Source organism: Gekko japonicus, unplaced genomic scaffold (assembly GCF_001447785.1).
Source record: "Gekko japonicus isolate JY-2015 unplaced genomic scaffold, Gekko_japonicus_V1.1 scaffold6, whole genome shotgun sequence".
In the NCBI taxonomy this organism is placed as follows: domain Eukaryota; kingdom Metazoa; phylum Chordata; class Lepidosauria; order Squamata; family Gekkonidae; genus Gekko; species Gekko japonicus.
In genome coordinates, this window is record NW_015166417.1 from 1,537,755 (window position 1) to 1,561,734 (window position 23,980).

Below are 23,980 nucleotides of genomic sequence, written 5' to 3' on the forward strand. Positions count from 1 at the left end.
TTCCCTTCCAAGCGGCGGCGGCAGCAGCCTCGGTCGCAGAGCATTCCCTGCGCATGCGCAGGGGACGCTCTGTGAGTTTCGGGGGGATTTAAACATCCCCCCGATTCTTTTTTCAACATTTAGGATTTTTGTGCACACGTGGGGACTGCCCCACGTGTGCACAAACCTCTCCCTGCCCCCCAAGTGCCCCCGAAGTGCGGATTTAGATATCCGCACAGAGGGGGCCACTTCACTATTAGATATATAGATTCTTCGTTGGGAAGATCAAGCCTCTGATAAGTATTTGCTATTCCCTTCCCCATACATTGAGTGTAAAAGTAACTATTTGCTATTTCTGTAATACTGAGGATCTTATGTGCGTGTGAGTGAGAATCTGTTTGCGTATGTATGTGAATTAGATTTAGGAAATAAAAGGAACCAACTGCTTTCATTATACATTAGCCTCGTCTCCATTTGTAACTGGACTTCCTCTGAGGTGGATTCGCATCCTGTATACACTGGTCAGCACCACCGAAATTAATATTTCATAACGCCTCTGCTGTACATAAGGCAGTTAGCCTAACAAACTGCTCGTGAGGGAACAGGTCTGAAATAAATTGCAACCGACCCAAGGTCACACCAGCAGCTGCATGTGGTGGAGTGGGGAATCCAGTTCTCCCAGATTAAGGTTTGTGCTCCTAACCACTACACCAAACTGGCTTTCTGGCTCTGGTTGAGGCTAAGCAGACATCTTTAGGGCTGGAGACCACCAAAAGATCTTGGTCTATCGAGCATAATGGACTTCTGGGGATATATGGGGAGAGACAGTCTTGCAGGTATGTTGGTCCCAGACCACACAGGGCTTTAAAGATTTAAAAACCAAGACCTTGAACCTGACCTGGTATTTAACTGGGAGCCAGTGCAGCTGGCGGAGCACCGGATGTATGTGTGCTGTTAAATATGTTCCTGCACTCTGGACTAACTAACTGAAATTTCTGGATCAGATTCAAGGATAGCCCTACAGAGAGCAAGTTACAGTAATCCAGCCTATAGGTGACCATTGCATTGGTCACTGTAACCAGGTCAGTGGGAGAGAGGCAGGGAGCCAGTTGCCTGGTCTGGTGAAGATAGTAAAATGCCGACCTGGCAACATTTGTGACTTGGGCCTCCATAGATAAGGAGGCATCCAGTGTCACACCCAGACTCTTCACTGAAGGTTCTGGTGTTAGCAGTGCCCTGTCAAGAGTTCGGAGTTGGATCCCCACTTCTGCTCCTCCCGCCCGGCTTAGGTACAGGACCTCCGTCTTCAATGGATTTAGTTTAGTTGTTGAATAGCAGAAATACTTTCTTGTTGACAACAAATTATCTGGAGCTTGTGTGAATACAAACTTACCTCAGTTTTATGATTGGTTTACCTTATACATCCTACACTGATTCCACCTGACCTTTTCTTCTTCAAGTTAAATAAAACATTTTGTTTATTTTGAACTTTCAAAGTGTTGTACATATTAGATTCCATGTCAAAAATGAAGTCAAATGAGGAGGAAGTTCTTGTATTTTGTAATGAAATATGGAAAACAGTTAGGCCAAAGGACCCCTCAAAACCGACTGCTTTCTTCTCAGCATAATCAGGAAAAATGCCTCAATTAATAGGAAAACAATTAGACCAAATAGTTAACCAAAAATTGACAACTTTCTTCTTTTTCTTCTTCATCTTCTTCTTGAGCATGTTCTGAACATATTCAGGAAATACATGATTTTTTATACATGGACTGACATCATCAAGAAAACAATATTCAAACAGCATAATTGGTTACAAAAGACAGTGGTAATTTGAGTAATAATCCTCTGATTGGCCAGATATAAAGAAACATATCTACATCAAACTAAGTGTTTACTTAACCTAACCTAAATGATAATGGGCAAGGATTCTTCATATCAGGGGTCATTTCGTAGAAAAAGAGCTAGGGGAACTCATTAGCATAACTCATTAGCATATGCCACACCCCCTGACATCAGGGGCCCGGTGGTGGACCTGCAAGGCCAGCAGGAGTGCGAGGAAGCCCCACCAAGGCCCTCCCTGGCCCTAGGCAGGCAGGGGTGGGGAGAGGTGGGGAGGAAGCAACTTACCCTCCCTCTTCTCCTGCCTCCTCCTGGCTGAATGAGGGCTGGAAGTGGGGCGGCCAGAAGCAGGGGGCGGGGCTTCGTCATGTGCCCCGCCCCCTGCACCTCACCCGGGGGAACTGCGTTCCCCCGCGTTCCCCCCCGAAATGACCTCTGCTTCATAGCAGACTAAAATCTTATCTGACCCAGACATTGAAAGGTTTGCCCTAAGAACTGCAGAATCATGAACTTTGTACCTATTATGCTGTCTGCTAACAATATCAGACCTACAAGAGGAAAGCCTTCTATATAACAGGCCTTTCTAACATCCTAATAAAATATTACTTAAAGAATAAATCTATAAAAACCAGACTAATATGAATATGAACAATCAAGAAGGAAAAACCTATATATGAAAATCTTTATATTCCCATTCATACTACAAAAGGAAGACAGAAGGAAAAATTCTGCATGCGAGGGAGGGAAGAGGGCGAGATCGCCATAACAGGAAACAGAGAATTACCATAGGAAAGGCAGAGTCAAATCCTGTGACCAGATGTGTGGGTCGATTTTATTCCCAGTGCTCCTTATGTAAGAACACGGGAGTGGGTTGTCACCATTATGCTTTGTATCTCATTATCTAATCCTCTGGAAGCAGCTATGAAGGTTCTAGGACAATTATTTGAGGCTGTGGTCAAGTGACTGAGGGTAAACAAGTTGAAGCTTAATCCAGACAAGATGGAGTTCATGGTTGTTGATAAGATAGAATGTCTGGTTGGTGTTAATTTGGCAGATTTAGGTGCAGTTAAGTTTTCTGCAGTAGATAAAGTTAAGAGTTTGACTTGTTAATAGATAAATAGATCAGTGTTGTTGCTAGGAACACCTTCTTTTAATTGCATCTAGATTGTAACCTAGCCCCTTATCTAGATTCTGTTGACCTGGCTCTGCTGATCCATGCTACCATAACCTCCAGGCTGGACTCTTCTAAAGTGCTTTCTGCACAGGGCTGCCTTTGAAGATGTCTCAGAAACTCCAATTGGTGCAGAATGCGTAGGGATGTCAGACTCAGCTGCCAATCCCTGGGAGCTCTGGAGAGAGCAGAGACTTCTTTGAAGTCATTTACTATTCTGAGATTCCTATAGTGTAATGACATCGCTTCATATTTCAGGACAGAAAGTGATGTTCTGCATTCCAGGAATTTAAAAAATCATTATAGTTTCATAGATTCCTAGAGTGTCGTGATGTCACTTTATGCTCTGCAACCAGAAGGGACTTCCACGTGCTATTTCCACCACCACCACTCTGTGCATCACAGAGAACATCACCAGGAGGTCCCCTACCATTACCAGGTAAGTTGGAACCCTAAGACTGCTGCAGCAAGGCCTTTCTCTGGGTCAGCTGCTCAGAACAGCGAAGCATCAACTACGCTGGCTACCTCTTTGTTTTCTAGTGCTTTTATAGCCTTAGCCAAGGCCCTATAAAACTGCCTCTCCCAGTATATTGTCCTGTGCCAGTTACCACTCTTCAGGCAGCCTCGTCCTAGAGGTACCCTCTCTTATGATTTTCCATACAGCTACAGTGAGATCAGGGGCCTTTTCCATGGCGGTCTTGGTCCTCAAGAGTGGCCTGCCAGAGTGGGTGAGGAGGGTGTCTTCACTTGTTACATTTAGGAAGAAAGTTAAGACAATTTTATTCCAGAGAGCATTTGGTGGAGGATAATTTTTTTCATGCAAGTTTGCTGATCCTGTGTGTTTCAAATTTGAATTTTTTTAAAGTGGCAATCTGTGTATTTTAATCTGTTTTAGTTTTGTTAAGTGGTCCTTGAATCTATGGCCTTGCAGCTTGGTTGCTGCATTGTTCGCTGCCTTTAGTCCAAGGAGATAAGATGGTATAGAAATGTTTTAAATAATAACATATTAACTCATATTGTTAAATTTTAACTACTTAAAGTGAACTACACTTGCCCAAGTTAAACTCAGGTTACCCAAATTCTCTAAGAACTTTTCTAATACTCTAGGCAAGGTTTTTCACTGGCAAAGCTGCAAATCCAGAACTTAAATGGAATCTATTAAAGGATTTAAACAACAGTCCATCATAAAATAATGTAACTTTGTGACATATATCTTGAAGTGTGGTCTCAATGAACTTATATATAGTAGTTGCACTTTACAATAGATATCTTAGGCTTTATTTCCCACAGGTGATTGGAATTCCTTTACCCCAAAAGTGGAGACTAGTGCAATGGAGAACGGAGATCAAGATGTACTCTCTCTTTACGCCCTCCTCCCTCTGCACTTCCTAGAAACCCACACTGGTCCTGAACTATTAGGTTCACATGTACATAAATTAAATTACATCATCACATTTAAACCATATTACAGCAGAAGCCAATATAGCAGACATTCTGATGATATACTGAAAGCACAAAGTTAGATTAATACAGGGTAAAAGGCCAGAAGCATTTACTTAAGCATCCAAAAATTTTGGCAGAACAAAATATGTTTATTGGCTGTCTATTGATTCTGGCTGATCATGCATTTGGCAATTGCAAGACTCCTCTTCTACACAGAGATCATATGTATCAAATGAATGCTTTTGTCCAGCATCTTTAGATTTCACCCTGTGATGGACTGCACTTTAAAATCTTATAAGTGCTGTGTAAACAGGTAATGGACTGTGAAGGGTTAATTTCTCACAGAGCCAGAGAGCCTTGAGGGACAGGCTGCTCCAAGGAATTTGATTGGTTAGCATCAGCTGAACAGAGAAAGACTTGAGAGCTGAATGGCAAGGAGAGTGAATCTGAATTCAGCCCTGACTGAGACAATTCTAATACTGACAGAGTCTGAGTCTAGCCCTGACAGAGAAGATTTAGTACTGACAGGGTTTGTGCTTAACCCTGACTAAGAACAGTTTAACAAGGACAAAGTACTGGGAAAGTTGGCAGGAAGAGTGGGTAGTTAGGTGAAGACTCCCATTCAGGTCAGAAAAGGGGATAGACCTTTTAGTAGAGAAGAATGAATAAATAAATAAAATGTGATAAATAAGAAATTCCCTACCCAGTTGGAAAAGGGAGAGCTCTGAGGAGTGGAGTGATCCCTGGTCTGCTGTGTTTAGAAACTGCCTTTAAAATCCTGAAGAGTCCATTAAAACTCAAGAAGAGTACTAGTGTGTTTACTGAAGGAGTTTGGGCATTGGATGGAGTATCCCTGCTTTCTGGAAACTAAAAGAGCCGAATGTGCTCAAGAAAGTATACTGGAGTGTTTAGGAAACACTGAAACAAAGAATAATTTTAAAGATTCTAACAGCACAATCCTAAGGGGGCCCCCTGAAAGCGCTCAGGGAGCCAGCTGACCTTTGTGTTGGCGTATATCTGAAATACGGCAGTGTCAGGGCCAGTTATGATGGTGTAGGCTCCCACTGGCTGCCCATTAGTGCAACCAAAGCATAGGCCCCCGCGCTGGTATGCTTGTGGGCAGTTTTGGGGCATGGCCAGAGTTAGTTCAGTCCCTGAGCCTTTGCAGCCTAGGAACGCCCCCTGCCAGTGGTGGAAACTTACACCAACAAAAAAAAAACATGATGTGGCCCATAGGTGCCAATTGAACTGAAAACTCAAGTCATCCTCCTGCCGCTACAGTCTCACCAATTAGGCTCGGATGAGGAGGAGAGGAGATTGGATTTATACCCCGCCCTTCACTATCCAAAGGTGTCTCAGAGCGGCTTACAAACTCCTTTCCCTTCCCCTCCTCACAACAGACACCCTGTGAGGTGGGTGGGGCTGAGAGAACTCTGACACAAACTGCCCTTTTTCAAGGACAGCTGTTATCAGAACTACGGCTTGCCCAAGGTCATCCAGCCAGGTGCAAGTGGAGGAGGAGGAGCTCAGGATGCCAACTACAGGCTCGGCCAATCACCTCCCTCCCCAGGGCAGCCAAGTCCCTTCCCCAGCACCCAATAGCAGCCCCCCACCCTACAAAAACTTCAGCCAGGACATCTTACGACTCAGTAGTTAGGACACGCAGCACAGGACTCCATCTCAGAGCTCCCTGCCATGCGGACTTAGAGCAAGCAACGAGGCACTTTGGTAGTGGGAAAAGCAGAGAAAGGGCACTTAGCACTACGGGGCAAGCACTTAGTGCTAACACCCAAGGAGGAGATGCAAAGTCCATACTCTGTGACTGACCTCTCCCTTTTCAGAACCCTAACAGGTACCCCACCTTTGGAGGCTTGACCCAAAGGGGCAACTAGCACTGACAGGTAAGCAAGGACAAGGATCCTAAACCTGCTCCCCTGTTCCCCTCGCTTGAGGCTGGGTGCAATGACAATGCCTCCGGTACTCAAGCCCAGCATTGAGTTTCTGCAGGGGCGGCACAAGCCATGGCTGCACAACACCATGGCCCCTGATATGCCATGGGAAAAGATATTGTGGAGGAGGATGTTCTGTCATTTGCCTTTTTTCCACCCTCGGCAGAGAACAGGGCATGTCTGTGGTGGTGGGGAGTGTCTGACAGCCGCTCCACTGTACTTAGTGACCCAGCTTGCCATGCAACCCTTTAACTCATTTCCTTGCAGAATTAGAGCGTCGAGCAGCAGCTGCAGGTGCTGCTGTGGATGGATCACCAGCAATCCATGAGCACATCGACACAGGACAGGTGAGTGTAATTTGGATGGCAGTATCATGTGCCTCAAGAGGGGTTTATGGCAAACTCCCCACCCATGGGGCTGTATTTGCAGATCCTGACAGGACAACACATTTATGGCTGAGCCCAGAATGGCACTTGTGTCAAGTCCCGCCTTCCCCAACGATCCGCTTAATTTCCTATTTCAGCTCTTCTCTTTTAGTGGAGTGTGGCACCCAGCCAGCCCTTCCAGATGCCACATGCAATGCCATCCCACTTAGATGCATGCCATGTTGGGGATCCTCAGTCCTCTTCCCTGTGGCCCCGTGAAGGAAGTGAATGGAGTCTTCACACCTCGCCATGGTTTGCAGCTCAATAATTGTGCCACAAATGTGTCTCTGTTTGGTTTTGACTACATAAACAGGAGCTCCAGACCACTCTCTGCCCCATTCCCTCCTCATCTATAACTCCCCCTGAGGGCTTCCCGAGGGAAAGCCAGTTTAGTGTAGTGGTTAGGAGCATGGACTCTAACCTGGGGAAACCGGGTTTGATTCTCCACTCCTCCACATGCAGCTGCTGGTGTGACCTAGGGTCAGTTACAAGTTCTTCCAGAGCTGTTCTCTCACGAGCAGTTCTCAAAAGAGCTCTCTCAGTCTCAGCCCCACCTACCTCACAGGGTGTCTGTTGCGGGGAGGAGAAGGAAAAGGAGATTATGAGCTGCTCTGAGACTCCTTTGGGTAGTGAAGGGTGGGGCATAAATCCAACTTCTTCAAGTCTAAGAGGGAGGGCTCTCGGGGGCCTTGGGTGACTGTGGATCGTTGTGCAGGTCCCACAGGTCATAGTCATCTTCCAAACATAGCAGGGGCCCAATGGTACCTCCAAAGCTGACCTAGCAACAGGTTCCCTCCCTCACCTTGCAGGTTGCTGTGTGAATGGGGGAGGGTCCAGAGGGTGATCAGGGTGAATGAGCCAGCTTGGCGGTGGTAGTTAGAGCATGAGACTAGATCTGGGGGACACAGATTCTGATCCCCACTTGTACCACGGAACCTATGTGGGTGGCCTTGGGTGAGATGCACACTCTCAGTGTAACCAACCTCACAGGGTTGTTGTGAGCATAAAATGGAGGAGAGGTGCATGATGCAAGACACTTGGGGGAGAAAGGTGGTAGATAAACAGAGTGAATGAATGGAGTTCATACCTGTGTGTCTGCTCTAGGAAGGGGGGCTTCTGTCACCCAGGGGGAAGACATCTGTGAAGGAAACACTGAGGGGGCAGAGGATCATGGGGGTCTCCAGAGTCAATGGCTGGGGGGAGCAAGTGCTGCGTGCAGACTCAGTGTTTTCAGAGGGGAGTGAGGTTTGGGCGGGGGTATGCTCATTGGACATACTGGCAGCCAGGAATACCAAATGACCTGCAAGGTTTCCACTGCAATATTACATTATTACTGGGCACTGATTGCTCTGGGACTGGACTGACAGAGCCCAGACTGGAATGATGGTCATTCCACTCCCAGACCGCCTCTGCTCCACTGAGGAGGGAATTGGGGGATCTGAGGGTGGTGCTGCATACCCACACATCTGAGCTAACCCTAGTGCCCCCCCTCTCCTGCTCTGCCACTGGCAGGGTTGCTCGGCAATGTGGCTGGGCTCCTGGGAAGGGTGCCCTCCGGTGAGCAAGTGCATAGTGTGGAAATGACAGTCCCCCCTTCTCCTTCTGCCCTTTGGGGACCCTGTGCTCTGTATGGGCAGCAAGGCAGCTGCAGATGCCAGCAGGGCGGACAGCTCGAACCCCTTCCCCACTATCAAGTGCCTGGATCTGCCAACAGGAGCAGGTCCCTTCAAGGGGGTGGGGTGTGTGCTCCTTATGACGAGCAGAACTGTGGCCTGCCCCTCTCTGCCCCCTGCCTGAGATGGGTGCTGGACTCCACTCCTTGCCACATGGCCCCTGCTTGGTTCTGGTAGCCCTGTCCACCAAAATACCACTGCCTTCACACCAATGCCTCCACTGACCACAGTGGCACGGTTGCTATGCATCAGGGGTGGCCAAACTTGCTTAACGTAAGAGCCACATAGAATAAACGTCAGATAGTTGAGAGCCGCAAGATAGGAACAGATAGTATTACACATCTGAACTGAAAAATGTGCAAATTTGCTTTTTATTAACATTAAATGAGGCTGCCAAAAATAAAAACAAAAGGGGTAAAAACAGATATTGATAATCATATTTATTTGTCTGCTAATTATATTTGTCTAAGAGAGCGAGGTGGAAAGAAAGAATGAAAGAGGTTGAAAGAGAAACAAAAAAAAGAAAATAGATGGGGAAGGGGGGGAGGAAGGGAGAGAGAAAAAGAAAGTGGAAATAAAGCAAATAGATGAGGGGAGGGAGGGAGGGAGAGGTGGAAAGAAAGCAACTTTAACTTTAAATTCGCCCTCCAAGTCCCCCCTTGCCCCCACACCAGCTGGCTTGGCTTGGAGAAGGGATTTAAAGAGACAAATGCCTTCTCCAAACTGGCGGGGGGGGGGGGGTTTGGAAAGGATTTAAATTTAAAGTTAAATTTGCTTCCTTTCTCTGCTTGCCCCCCTACCTCAAGCCTACCCAGGGAGAGGAACACTGATTGGGGAAGGGAAGACCAATCGGGGAGGCATGCCCTCCCCTTTGCTTCTCCAGGCGCCCTGCCGGGAGCTGCACAAAAAGCCGCATGTGGCTCCTGAGCCGCAGTTTGGCCACCCCTGCTATAGATGCTACCCCAGTTATGGTCATAAAATACTGTGAACCCAATGACTTCACCTGCTGGTCGCTGCATAACTCATACCCATAGGGAATGGACTACCACTCCCATAGTTACGCAATGACCAGCTGCCGCGGCATGGGCATGGCACAGGATCGCTCTGCCCGTCACTGTGAAAAACTTAAGAAACTCTCAATTGCTCGAAACATATGAATTGTAGCCTGTGCCTATATCGATTTACCTCAGACCTTTTACCCCTGATTTCACTTTACCTTTCCCCTCTATGTTGAATAAAATATTTTGAACTTTTAAAAGCCTTGGATACCACTTCAGTAGTTAAAGAGGGAGGCATTGTCCCTTCGCTAAAGTTCCTGGGCTGAGCCAGCAACGAACTTTCATACTGTGACAGGGTGGGACAGCCACAGTTCTTCAGAAAAGGTGAAAATCACTCAGAAAGGTAGAGAAAAAGGTACGGAAAATCTTGCCTCTGTGGGAGGGAAATGGGCTAGGTCATCATATACCTCTTCCACTCTCTCTTCCCCACCATACTGCCCCCCCCCCAAATAGTCTCTTTAGTTATGTCCAAGATTAATATGCAATTCCAGTCATTCTCTTAGAATTACATTTTACACACCCAAAGTTAGTGCTGGTACAAACATACATCATATTATCTTTTCCCTCTTTCTAATGGTAATTTCGTTATTCCAGCATGCTTGTTATTTGGGCTGGGGAGGGAGATAAGTGAAAATAAGCCAGGATGTGCTAAACTAATATAAACTATCACAGGGTTTGATTAAGAAGTGAAAACAAGAATATATTAGTAAGAGGAAACACATTTCTGCACAATTGTGATTCCACAGATGTGAGTTCAACTGAAGCAAAAGGGGTCCTTTAATATAAAGTCTCAAACGTACAAGAGGAAAACAGTCAAAGTAAATTGTATACAAATCCTCTAGCAGAACAAATCAAATATTTTACCCAAAAGCGTGTAATCAAAAATGCTGTCTGCAAGAATTAGCAGATTATTAGCTATGAGTATAAAGCAATCTGTGTCCATTTTAGGGGGGGAAACTCATATAAAAGCTTAAGTAACCTTTTTTTTCTTCAGGCAAATATTGAACAAACCAGGATACAATTAGCAATACAGATTTATGTGTGGTTATGTAACTGAGCCTACCTTTTCTTTGAGATCCGCACATATTTCCTGTTGTTGCCTTCTATTATTAGCCAACATAATTTCTGTCTCATGAGCAGCACAAGCTTCCTCAAGAGTCATTACCGCCTTCTGTGAAAATGCTTTTCTAGCCTGGATCCAGTTGAACATCAGTGCTCTCCACTGATTCCAAGTGAACCGATAGTGGTCCCAAGCTCTTTCATGAGCAACCTAAAACACACACAGCATAATTATCAACTCATAAACACTACAAACTGAATCTTGATGGGTCAAGGTCAATGTTCCCTCTAAGCTGTGGAATCTTGTGAGCAAAAGTTCTACTTTGTGAGCTACTGGCATTAAAGTCATGAGCGAGCGATTTGGCTGCTGCATAAATTAGCTAGTTCTGGAGCCCTCCTTCCTGAGCTAAGACAAAAACGTGTGAGCCGGAGGCTAAAAAACTGTGAGCTTAGCTCACACTAGCTCAGCTTAGAGGGAACACTGGTCAAGGTTACAACAAAAGAGCCATTAAAAAGGACGTTTTTAGAACCCATATAAAAACGGTCTTCCTCACAGCAGTCTCTCCAACCCAAGACACTGTTATTTACAGAAGGTCACATCCACAAGGCACCAAAGGAATGAAAAAGCATTATCCACAGAAAGGAAAGAGGATGATTGCAAGGTATGGAAATAAGCAGTTCTCTTTCCAGAGTAATCTCATGGATCAATCCAATTAACCGCAAAAAAAAGTATAACAAACGAGTGTAGTTTCACAATAGAAAATCAAGCTAAACACAAGTGATATGACAATATGCTTGTAGCTGGTTCTGGCATAGCCAGCTGGTATTTCAATGTTTTGGGACTGCCTTGAGGGGAAGCTGTTATTTGCATGTTTTACTGCTTAAAAAGTGACTGAGTGTTTCTGTGACTTCTAAGCTTTGGGAATGAGGAGGGATATAAATTAAAACAGATACACTCAATTGAAGAAATACCTTTTATAGAGAAGTAGAAACATAGGCTGTGGTCAGTCATCATCAGGCTTAGCATGGTCTGGTGGCTCTTTTAATTTATCTGGTGTTATTTTTCTGGAGAGTTTTGTCCAAACACGCCACCCTTATCCTGTCTCACCGCGCACTCACTGTTTCAGCCAATCAGATTACTGCTGCATGGTAACCATGGAGCAGGCACTCAGGCAGCATCCTTTTTTTAAAATGGGGGGGGCGTGCAGAAGCATTTATTCGAAGCACCACTCCTTTTTGACAGCTCCGCAAAACTTCTGCCAAGTACTGTGATCATTGGTTCCTATACAACTATGTTTCTCCACCAGAAATCACTCCCTTTCCCACCTGATCTTACTCTTTCATAGGGAAGTTTTCCATTTTTCACTCCCCATAGAGCTGTTCCACCAGAGCAATATTATGAAGTGGCTTGGAGTAAAGTTTCAGGGCTGCTGATATGGGAGCCTAAATAGGGACTATTTCCACTGCTGTCCCACCCCAAGAAATGACAGAAAGGGGCTTTTTTCTTGAATTTGTCACTCACAAACAATTCTCCCGGGGGCTCCTGATCCCAACAAAACATTGAAGCACATGAACACACAAGCGGTGCCTCACAAACCTGTGGCAGAGATCCGCATATTGCTGACTTGGGGAGGGGGAGGAACAGAAATAGAAGGGAGGGTGCAGACTTCCCATCTGGCTTGAGACCACTATGGAGAGTTCAGACATCTGGAAATGCAGGGTGAAACCAGACAATCCACAGACCTCTGACTTTGTCCGCTGTCAGAAAACACTGATTCAGGGATGGGTGAGAATGGGAGGTTGATGACTGGGGAACGGGATACAGACGATGCTATCTGATCATGCATTTTAAATCAAGAAGGAAACAGCAATGACATCAGATCAAACAGCTTGTCTGACTGTAGCCAAAGTATAACTATAACATAAATTATAGTTTCATGGTTCTGGTTGCTTACAATTATTTTTTAAAACCATACATTAATAAACCATTTATTTGGGATGCTCAATGGTCTAAATGTTGGGCAATCAGCCAGCTTGGTGTAGTGGTTCAAGTGTCGGACCAGGACCTGGAAGACCCAGGATCTCAAATGTCTACCTTGGAAACTCATGGGATGACCTTCGGCCAGTCGTTTCCTCTCAGCCTAACCTACCTAAAAGGATGACTGCAATGGGAAAATGGAGGTTGGGAGACTGATGTCTATTGAAAGTGTAACCTGACTGCATGTCACAATATTCAAATAAAACGATAACCATTATAACTTACTAGATTTTGCCTAGTCTTGTGAGGAAGAAGTTTCTGCAACATATCTAAGTAGAGTGTTCTTCTGCCTTGAAGGTCGCTTGGGTATTGATCAACCACTACCACATATACCCAGAGATCTTCCTCACTCAGTGGGAAATAGCTGTAAAAGTAGAAAGGGGAAAACCAAATGTTAGCTTTTAGCATAAAATAGATTAAAAGAAAAATAATGATCCACTCCCTTTGAAGCTGATTAATCCTAACATTATGGAAGGATATAATGGGATTCTGCCCTGGCAGAAGGAAAACACCATGTATCAATATCTTTATATGAAGAACTTGGACCTATTTTTAAGAGCAGAGGGCCTAGTTTGAGTGGGCCCTTCCTATGTTCAATACAAATGTGACTTTTGTTTTTCCTGCCCAGGGGCATGTTCTGAAGAAGAAGAAGAAAAAACAGTTGTGCAAGCTTTCAATGCAACACGAATTGAGAAGTTTAACATATTGGCTAATTCCTGTGTCATTACTCACATATACCTCCACTTTCCCTGTGCAGTTTTTGATAGAGTATTTTTTAAATCAGCCTGAATTAAGGTGGCAGGGGGCAGAGAGAGAGCTGAACCGGTATTCCATTTCTGGCAGGCATAAGAGCAGAATAAATGGTGAAGCTGAAAGTGAGTCATGGATAAAGGACCTGCTGTGCCTGCTATTCAAATATTAAACGGTCCTCACCTTTTGCAAGACATAGGCTAACATGAAACTATGAGGATCTTCTTAACAGAAGAATCTGCACTTTTCAGTACCACTCTAGCATAATTCTGCTAGAACTAAACTGTTTAGCTTCTTTTTTAAAAAAAGACAGTCATGGAAATACAAACTGTCTTGTCATAATAGACAATGGGAAGCCCTGAACTGAACGCTGCTTAATATTGCATTGTAAAAGCAGACTTTTTTTTTAACAAAAAGAAGAAAAACATTACCACCAAACTGGCCTGACATACAGCAGCTTAGAGAAGAAGTGCTGATACAACAAAGGAAGTGGCTTGCAGCCAAGCAAAACAAATAAATGTTGTATCCATGAAGGACTCTGGATACAGAAAGCATCCGCTTTCCCTGGCCATTCCAGGAATTGTTCTAAGTGACACACCCTTCCTAAGATTAAAGCTGGTCATAAAATAAAAGGGAATACAAAAACAAAGACACACTAGGAGAGCATGGTTTTCCTGTTTGTTAAATGTGCTCAAGTTTGAGAGATGGTATAGATTAACTTAAATTCACTTCAAATCATACACAATTGTATGCATCTCGGGGAGGGGGGGGGACAGTGTTTCCTGGTGCCTGGAGCCCAATCTCACACCTTTACATTAGAAGCAATTGGTAGAACACTGACCTGACCCGTATGGTTTTCCATGTCTGATTTTGAAGAGCATCAATGCATAGTTTTGGGCATTTGCCCCAGCTGCTTATCTCTCCTAACTGGAGATTCCTTTTCAATGGAAGGCATTTTCCCTTGCCAGATGGCAAGCACACCCTTCTGCGGTTCTGGAAGGGCAATGCAAAAAGGCTCCCAAGGCAGATAAGCTTTGCCCCTGTAGTTCAGGGGAGACTGAAACTATAGAACACGTATTACTTCACTGCCCTTTTTATCAAGACATTTGCTCTAAGTCTATTCTTCCTTTTCTTAGAAGACATCTTGGTCATTCAGATTTGGTATATGCCAGAATGTTACTTATAGATAAAAACCCATAGATTTCAGCTCTTAGTGCAAAGTTTTGTGCAGCAGCTTATAAAATCCATCAGAAAGTTTTGCATATTGAAGAATTTTAATAATAACTGTACTTATTTATTTATTTAACTATTGTCTACCCACCGTATTATATCTATATTTTATTGTGATCTATGCAAACTGTGACTTGTGATACTGGGCATTCTGTGCCAGAGATCCTATGTACTTATGATGTGCATACGCAAGCACAAGGCCAGTCCAAAAATAAGGCAGAGCAGGTGAAATTTTGGTTCTCAAATATATACCAATTTTACATAATTTGGGGGCAGATGAGAATTAGAAAACTGCTTCTTGCCAGAGTCTTCCCATTCTACCAAATGATGATCACCACATATCCCTATTCATTTCCTGGAGCTTCTTGCTATAGTATCCTGGTCCTAAATAAACGTGGAAAATAAGTCCCACTGAAATAACTATGCCCTACTTTCAATTAAACATGTTTAGGATCAAGTATAAATTATGCTCCCAGTTGCCGTGGAGACTCTGTTCTCATTCCAGTCCTTTCCATAAGAGATTACAAAATTCTGCCTTACATAATAGTATCTCATTAACAATAGACTAAGAATTCCTTCTTGAAGAATGCTATGTTTGGATATTTTTAAATAGATGTCCCTCTTTCTTCCGTCCCCCCCCCCCCGCCCCGGAGATTGCTAATGATTCTCCTCCTCCCAGAAACTGACATTTCATTTCCAACTTCTACTCCTGGAAAAATCAGAAACACAAAAGACAGAACCATTATTTACAGAAACCAGAGAGCTTTTACAAGGGGAAAAAAAGTTTATTGGCTAGAAAAATGAAAGGACAAAAAAAATAAAATAAACCACAAGCAGATGACTTCATATCCAGCCTCAGCAAGATGTGAAGATTGATTTGCTGCATATTTGCTCAAAAGGAGGTCCCTACCGTGTTCAGTGGGGTTTACTCCCAAACAACAATGCATAGGATCACACCTTGACATGATTATTACATAGAAGCATAAAGATGTAAAGATGCATTCAGATAAAATGGAAAGGAACACACCAGACATGTCATATGAAAGCAGCTGTGAAAGTAGTAGGACTGCCAAGAGAGCATACAACAGTTTGTTTAAATGGATTGGCAGAAATAAAAGGGTTTTGCCAAAAGATTTTAAGCTTTTGTTACATTTCTAGGGAAGAACTGTTATGCAAACAGGAACTTTTGTGGGATAAACGTAGAACACACTTGGTTGAATACAGGCATCATTACCAACTTGTTTGTTCATGAAAGAAACACATGGTGGTTAGACTGTCGGGCTTGGATCAGTGAAACCCAATTTTAAAGCCTGACTCTGCCATGGTAGCTCTCTGGGTGAACCTGGGACTGTCAGTCTCTCTCAGCTTAACCTGCCTCAAAGGGTTATTACTGTGAGGATGAAATGGAGGAGGAGATAACAATGCTGGAAGCCACTGGTGGGCCCCCACTATTAAGAAAATCAGGAAGTTAAGATCTAAATAAATTCTGCTTCTTGCTGTGGTAACATGAGGAGTGCGATTGAATTTGTGGGTCTGGTAACACTGAATCAAGTTCTAATTTGCCATCATATCCAATACAGTCACCTGGGCAAACTGGAGGTCTTTTCCTTCCCACAAACTGGTATTATAAACAAAAATTCTGCTTTGTGGGAACCTGCATTTGCATATCATGGCAAATTAGGGTCTGATTCAAGACTTCCCAAACCATGAACTCACTATGGTGCATTGCACGTAGGGTTGCCAGTCCTTGGCTGACAGTCCTTAAGAGACTGGGGGGAGGAGATATTTATCAAAATAACATCCTGCAATGCAGTGACATCACTTCGGTCTGTGTAAAAACCACAGTGTTTCGAGAGAATCCTAGGGTGTGCGGCAATGCTGGAAGTAATGTCACGGTGTTGTGGGATGCCATTTCATCCCCCCCATTCCCCTCCTGTCACCCTATCACAGGGCAGCAGGGGACCAAGCCAGAAGGTGGGAGGTTGCCTGCCAAAACAGGCTACCTGGCCACCCTAGATGAATGCTAGGAGAGTAGGGAGGGGGCACACAAATTTGGCAAACAAGGGTCCCTGCCACACGGCAGGGAAAACACTGGCCAAAGTGCGGCTTTTAAAAGAGACGCCGCAGCGGGATCCCATGATCCCCTGAGCCGCGGCGCCGTTGCTCCCCGGCACGATCAGATGCCGGGGAGGAAGAGACAATTGGGAGGGGGAGGCTGCCAAACTGCGCATGCTCGAGCATGCGCAGTACGCCCGGGGGGCGGGGATGCACCGGCGGAAAGACGCGCCAGCGATCCCATGGCCGGCAGTGATGCGGCCTTTCGGAAAGAACCACCTAGGTAGGTGGTTCTTTTTTGCTGCGGGGTTTGGCCGGGAGGGGCGGATTGGGAACGGGCACAGCACGATTCCCAGATGTTGCTGTGGGATCGCGCCCGTTTGCTGCGGCCCCGATCCGTCCCTCTCCTGGTCCAAAACCTCTCGTGTGAACAGGGCCAAGGCATGTTCATTCCCATCATAGAGTTTGTGACACTTGGAATGCAGCCTTTATAACTCACTGGGGATAATGACAGCAAAAATAGATTCAGAGGATGTTGTACAGCTAAAGGAGCACAGGCTGAGCCAGCATTAGGGCTTTATTAGACCTAAAACATCACCACTTGGTGATCTTTCTGTTGGCTCTAGTATTACCCATGAAGCTCCCATTGAAGATAACCTAGAAACTGCAACTTGTTCCGAATGTGGCGGCCTGATTAATGTCAAGCAATGGGAACCATTTTCTTGGGGTGGTAGTGGTTTTATTTGGGGTTTTATTTTATTAGGCATGGCTTTGTTTTAGAATTCTCAGCCACCTTGAGCTGTAAATGAAAGGCAGAGTTTAAATATTCTAAAAGTAATTAAATAGTGCTTCAGGTAAAATGTTTGGTGGTTTATATCCATAACTGACTGTGTCTGCAGTGTGTGTTCCTTCCATTTCTCCTTTAGCGCTCTTGTGAGTGCCCCCCCCTTTGAGGAGAGTTTGCCCTCTGTCCTCTCTGCCATTGTGTTCTCTTCACAGGTTCCTCTCAGGCCTCAGAACTACATTTGGCAGGATGCCAGCTATGTGCCATAGGTCCTTCCTCCCTCTCCCCTGGAGTAGCACTCAGCCTCATTGCTTGGCATTGTGCAGATTCCTTCCTCCCCAGTCTGCCTCTGGAGCCATCTTCGTATTTCTCCCTGCTGACTTTGCCCTGCCTCCTCCACCCTAGGGGAGCCAGTCAGCAACCTCTCCCCATTCATTAAATTCCCCCTGCACCTCCGTCTAGCCCAGCCATGCTTGTTTCTTTGGGCCAGGGAGCCCTCTTTAATCAGCGGCTAGCAAGCTCCCAGGGATTCTCTAGGCTGCCTTAAGCAATCAGCCTGTTCCCCAAGACTGGCTGATGACATCATCAGACAGGGCCGTGGGAAGTCTGTCTTGAGTTGCTGCCTCAGCAGATCTTCTATCCTTGCAGATGGCTTGCAGCTTCAGCCGGACTTGCCCTGAGGCCCTTCGACTTCAGCTCCTCGCCACCAGGCCACTAACTGGGTTCCCAGCATTAATGGCAGTGGCAAGCTCGGGGTGGCTGGCCCCTATTTCAGTGAAACTGGAGCTGGACTCAGGGATGCCGTTCCTCTGCTCCACAGCTCCTTCCTTCCGACAGCCATGGACCAGGTAAGTATCCCAGCTCCAGGGCCTTGGGGGGTGGGGAGTTGAGTCCAGGTGCAGGCTCACATCCCAACAGCTCATGACATTACAGAATCTATATAAATGCAGTGCTTAAATTTTCTCCCTCCCTCCCTCCCAGCCCCTTGAAAGGTTTCTCCGTTTCAAGGGGCTGAGAGCTTCAGAGAAGAGAATGCATCCTTGTATTTTCTAGACATGTTAACAGAACATCAGACATCCAAATCGACTTTCCAAGAATTAACAACACAAGTTTGTAGTGTCAGTTTTCTAAACCATTAGCAAGATCACTTTTGCAATGTGTGATAATCATTATTCAAAGTCTTACAAGTTACGTGCATTGCTCATTTGTCAGCTCTCCAACTGGGAAAACAGAAACGTGTATAACAACCTTAGCTTCACAAAGAACACACATCAGAACCCTTAAGAATTCCGCATACAGTTTCATGAGATGCTGTAATAAAAATGAAAATCAGTCATTCCTAGGACGTTTTCTGGGTGGATATCTACATTTTTTATTTCAAGCTAGGATATCTGAAGTCTGGTTTTTATCCTGGAAAAGGGTTTTTTTTAAAGTAGGGGGGGATGCCGTTTGTCATTACAGTTCCAGTAAAAAGAGATTAAAGGACACAATCTTTATTCTAAACTTTATTCTGAGCACTGGAAAACGCTAACACAAAAGATGACAACTTTTAATAAAATTCTAGAGTGCCATGTCCTATCTAATGTCTTCACATTTGTTTAATCAGTAGAATGTTTACTCTGACTGCAAAAGATTAAATGTGTTGTGTTCTCTCCCTCTTTTCCAGCATCCACAGCACTTCTTTGTGTGTGTGTGTGACTTTATTAGAGCATCACTGTTGGGAAGAAGCACAGTTTTCCTTTTGTAAGGGTTTGGCAGCTCACTGCTTTCACCCGTACCTCTTGGCTCTCTGCACAGTCATCTTCTGTGTTTGCTACCGATATGTAATAAAAGAATGCAATTGTGGCTTCTTTGCTTTTTGTTTGCAAGAGTGACGTAGTTTGGGAAACTTTCCATCCATGGTGAGCGGGTGTCTTTATGTTTGAGTACCATAAAATAAAATATTGCAGAATGAGAAAAGAGGGAGGCCTCAAGAAAAGGTAGTCAATTAGAACACAAGGCTGACACAGCTTGATGTCTGGGTTCTCCTTAAGAATAACTGTACAAAGCAGTTTGTTTCTTTTACATTAACCAGTTGCATTTTCCTTACCAAGTATTCAGTAGACACAGAGAGGGGGATGCCAGGGGCCAAAAAGAAGGGCCTGTGGGCTACAGCCAACCTCAAGACAACTCAATAAGATCCATGCAGAAGGCAGACTGAAACCAGAGTTCTTGCAGAAGCCAAGAATACTTTCCAGACCAGAACCAGAGCATCAGGTCTAGTAGTACATAAAATATGAAGTAGCCTAACACTGACTAGAACTATCAGTCCATCAAGGTTGGTATCTTCTACTTAGATTGGCAGCAGTTTTACAGGGTCTCAGGCTGAGGTCTTTCACATATTATCTGTTCCTTTTAACTGAGGATGTCAGGGATTGAACCTGGGACCTTCTGCATGCCAAGCAGATGCTCTAAACCACAACCTCTCCCCAAATGGGCTAGTACAGCAGCAGGACCCAGAATGTCTTAAAAAGATGCCATTACCAAAGGAAGACAGAGGTCAGCTATTTGGAAGACCTATAGACTCACACACAGGATGCTGGGGAAGAGAGCTCGCAAGGTAAGGCTTGACGTATATTTTATTTACATTATTTACAGTCTGCCTTTCTAACTTGGACTCAAGGCAGATTCAACAGAGTGAGTCAATACGATTAACAGGATGAGACATTCAATAAATAGGAATTTGTTTATTACAGGAATAGGGCTGTAGAGCCAATCAGAAATCTAAAAACAGAACTGAAGCAAAGCATAAGTATTAACATGACACATTAAGTCAATTACTGCAGTGCAACTCCATTGCCTGCATAGAAATGCCCTCTTGAATAATTCCATTTTGCATAGTTTGCAGAAAGCCAGGACAGCGGGAGCCCTCCTGACCTCCTCAGGCTGACCATTCCATAAGGCGGGGACAACAATGAAGAAGGCACCTGTATGGGCAGTTGTTGACCTTGCCCATTTGCAGGCTGGCACCTGTTGAAGGTCTTGCTCCAATGAGCAAAGCTGTTGTGGCAGTGCATAGGGGGAGAGACAGTCCTGCAGATATGAGGGTCCAAGGCCATGAAGGGCTTCATATGTGATATCCAATAATTTAGACTGAGCCCGGTAATGATGGGATGCCAGTGGAGCATCATAGTACATTAGTTTACTGTCACTGTGCCTTGGGTCCAGGTGCCCAGATCAGCCATATCGAGGTAAGAGGCCATCTTTTGGACTAGGCTGAGTTGGGAGAAAGTCATCAAGAATCTACTAACATAGTCAACTGAAGTCTATGTTTATCCATAAGCTTTTTATAACTGGAATAGCTGATTGGGCTTATCAATCAGGTTACGCCTTCATTCAGTACAATATGTGTATATAAGAAAATAAGATGGTTTCCGGTTTCGGCAATTGCCATGGCAGTAGCTTTCTCCTAGACCTCCAGGAGAAGTCTGCCAGCGCCCACGGCTGGGAGGGGGCGCGATCATCTGCACCACCCCAGGAGCCCGGGAGAAGGGCTCCCAGCCATGGGGCGCTAGAGAGCTCCCTCCCAGCATGAAAAGCTGGCGTGGGGGGCTACTCCAAGCCCCAACGGTCCCACCGTGGAGCGTCCCGTATGGGAAAACAAGATCAGCACACTGGAGCAAGTGTTTGGTGATCAAGTGATATTAGACACAAGCGAGCAATCATTGAAAATGTGAGTTTAAGTATAAGCGAGAACAATGAAAAAGCGTAGGGCTCTCCCAAAAGAAAACGAGGAGGGGACTCCCCTCCATTAAGAACTGTTTACAGGGAGGCACTTCCGGAATGGCGCGACGATGGGCAGGAGCTCGGGCTTGAGCTCCGTCCCACCTGAGCATGAAAACCCAATAAATATATTTATATATAAAAAAAGAACTGTTTACAGGCAATTTTAGCTACAAAAAGGAGGCCCTACTACAAAAAGCGACAGGAATAAAATAAAGAGACTGTAAGAGCTTACCGCATTACAAAAGAACTTCCAGAGACTTTGCCAAACTTTTGATAAAAGTAAACAATTCTCAAACATGGTGCTGCTGACGGTGAAGGACTCTAGAGATAAACAAGCGAAAGAAAAGCTTCTTCCTGGAAGTTCCAGTCCTGCGAGTTCTGCTCCTAGACAGGACTGAACAGCGGAACTTCAAAGGTTCTTATTGGAAGCACTTCGCCCTCTGCTGGAGAAAATCACGGCAATTGATAACAAGCTGGACACACAACAAGAACAAATGGCTGCAAACATGCAGAAAATCGAAAAATGGAGCAGGAGCTTAAAGAGATTGATACCAACTCAAAAAAGATGGACAAAAAACTGCAGGCACTGGGGGGAAAGTGTCAAGTCGAAGAGTCTTGAGTATTACAGCTTCAAATGGAAACAGCAAGCTATGTCTTAAGACTTCAAGGTATCCAGGAAGAGAAAGGAGAGAATCTAAGACAGATTGTCGGCGATGCACTTGTGCCCATGGCAGAGATGACATCGGATCAACTTCAAAGCGAAATAGATACAGTCAATAGATCGTATTCAGAATTTCGTATTCAGAATTTATTAGAAAGAATAATCTGCCAGGGGAAGTTACAATAAGATTCTCTCAAAGAAAAGTGAGAGATCAACTAAGCATCCAATGGAGCCACATTGAAGAAAAAAGACCAAGATATAAGAATACCGAAAGATGTTCATTTGAGATAAGAAGAAAAAGAAGGAAATATAGAGACTTGGCTCTATTTCTACAAAAACATGACGTGGCCTACAGATGGTTAACACCTGAGGGACTAATCTTCAGATATGCAAATGGTAAAGAAAGGATTGACTCTGTTGAAAAGGCTTGTGAATTTTTGCGACAACATAGCAGTCCAACAGGAGAAGGTGCAACCGATGATGCCAAAGAGAGCGAAGAAAAAGGAGAGGCTGGATCCTCTGAGGCAGACTCTGACTCTAAATTGGGGGGGGCGGGTCCTAAACAAGGCTTTCTATTGAGACACAGAAAGGGGGAAAATAGATTGTTAATGTGCTCTGGAATATTCAAAAAGAAGTTTATTGTATATCTTTCTACAACCTCTTTATGAAATTAGAAATGTTGATGAAGCATTTATGTTTAATTAGATAGATGATCATTTTCAACCAAAGTTAACTTGGTTAATGTATGTTCTGCCTGTATATCTGTAAATATAATTTATATTCAAAAGAAAATAAACCATGTAGAACTGCCACTGGGGCATCTCATTGCTTGTTTTGTTGTTGTTCAGTAGCACAGTCAAGTCCGACTCTTCGCGACCCCATGGACCAGATCACGCCAGGCCTTCCTGTCTTCCGCCGTCCTCTGAAGTTTGCTCAATTTCATGTTCGTTGCATCTATGACCCTGTCTAACCATCTCATCCTTTGCCGTCCCCGTCTTCTTTGACCTTCAGTCTTTCCCAGCATCAGGGTCTTCACCAGTGAGTGCTCCCTTCTCATTTGGTGGCCAAAGTATTTGAGCTTCAGTTTCAGTATCGGGCCTTCCAGGGAATAGTCAGGGTTGATTTCTTTTAGGATTGACTGATCTGATCTTCTTGCAGTCCAAGGGACTCTCAAGAGTCTTCTCCAGCACCATCATTCAAAAGAATCTATTCTTTGGTGCTCAGCCTTCCTTATAGTCCAACTCTCGCAGCCATACAGTACTACTGGGAATACCATTGCTTTCACCATATGGACTTTTGTTGGCAGGGTGATTTCTCTACTTTTTATTATGCTATCTAGGTTTGCCATTGCTTTCGTCCCAAGGAACAGGCATTTTTTAATTTCATGGCTGCAGTCACCATCTGCAGTGATCTTGGATCCCAGGAACGTGAAGTCTGTCACTGCTTCCACAACTTCTCCTTCTATTTGCCAAGGAGTGATGGGGCCGGATGCCATGATCTTAGTTTTTTTGATGTTGAGTTTCAAGCCAACCTTTGCGCTCTCCTCTTTTACCCTCAGCAGGATGCTCTTTAGGTCCTCTTCACTTTCTGCCATTAGAGTGGTAAACAATAGATATTGTTTACCTTGACTTCCAGAAAGCTTTTGATAAAGTTCCTCATCAAAGACTCCTAAGTAAGCTCAAAAATCATGGGATAAAAGGACAAGTCCTTTTATGGATCAAAAACTGGCTGCTTAAATGCCTTCTTGTAACATCCATGAACAGCTGCTACAGCTGTTCGAAACCCGCCGCGGCCAGAGTGAGCACCTGGCCCTTGTCCCAGCTCCCGCTAACCCAGCGGTTCGAAAGCGCCAACTACCATCAAAAAATGCGCAAGTAGATAAATGGGAACCTACCTTAGAGGGTAGGGGGCACCCTCCCCCGTTGCGGGGGCTGTTGGAGCGTCGGAGCCCGGTGGACAGCGAAGTGGCAAGCGGCGAGTGGCGAAAAGATGGTGCCCGGGCACAACATCGGAGGCGGAACAGACGTCGGTGGAGAGGCGGAGCCAGGAGGACACGGGAGCATGGACGGCGCAGGCGGGGTGGAGCCACGAGGACTGA

The 23,980-nt window shown here is 44.9% G+C and overlaps 1 protein-coding gene across 1 annotated transcript in view; it reads right to left on the reverse strand.

Moving 5' to 3' along the window:
- CCDC148 (coiled-coil domain containing 148) overlaps window positions 1–23,980 on the reverse strand; it is a 140,722-nt gene that overhangs the window by 76,141 nt on the left and 40,601 nt on the right. The window contains exons 7-8 of the mRNA XM_015411564.1: window positions 12,863–13,001; window positions 10,604–10,810 (exon numbers count right to left, since the gene is read on the reverse strand). Coding sequence (XP_015267050.1) covers window positions 10,604–10,810; window positions 12,863–13,001 — 346 coding nt within the window. The remainder of the gene's footprint in view (window positions 1–10,603; window positions 10,811–12,862; window positions 13,002–23,980) is intronic.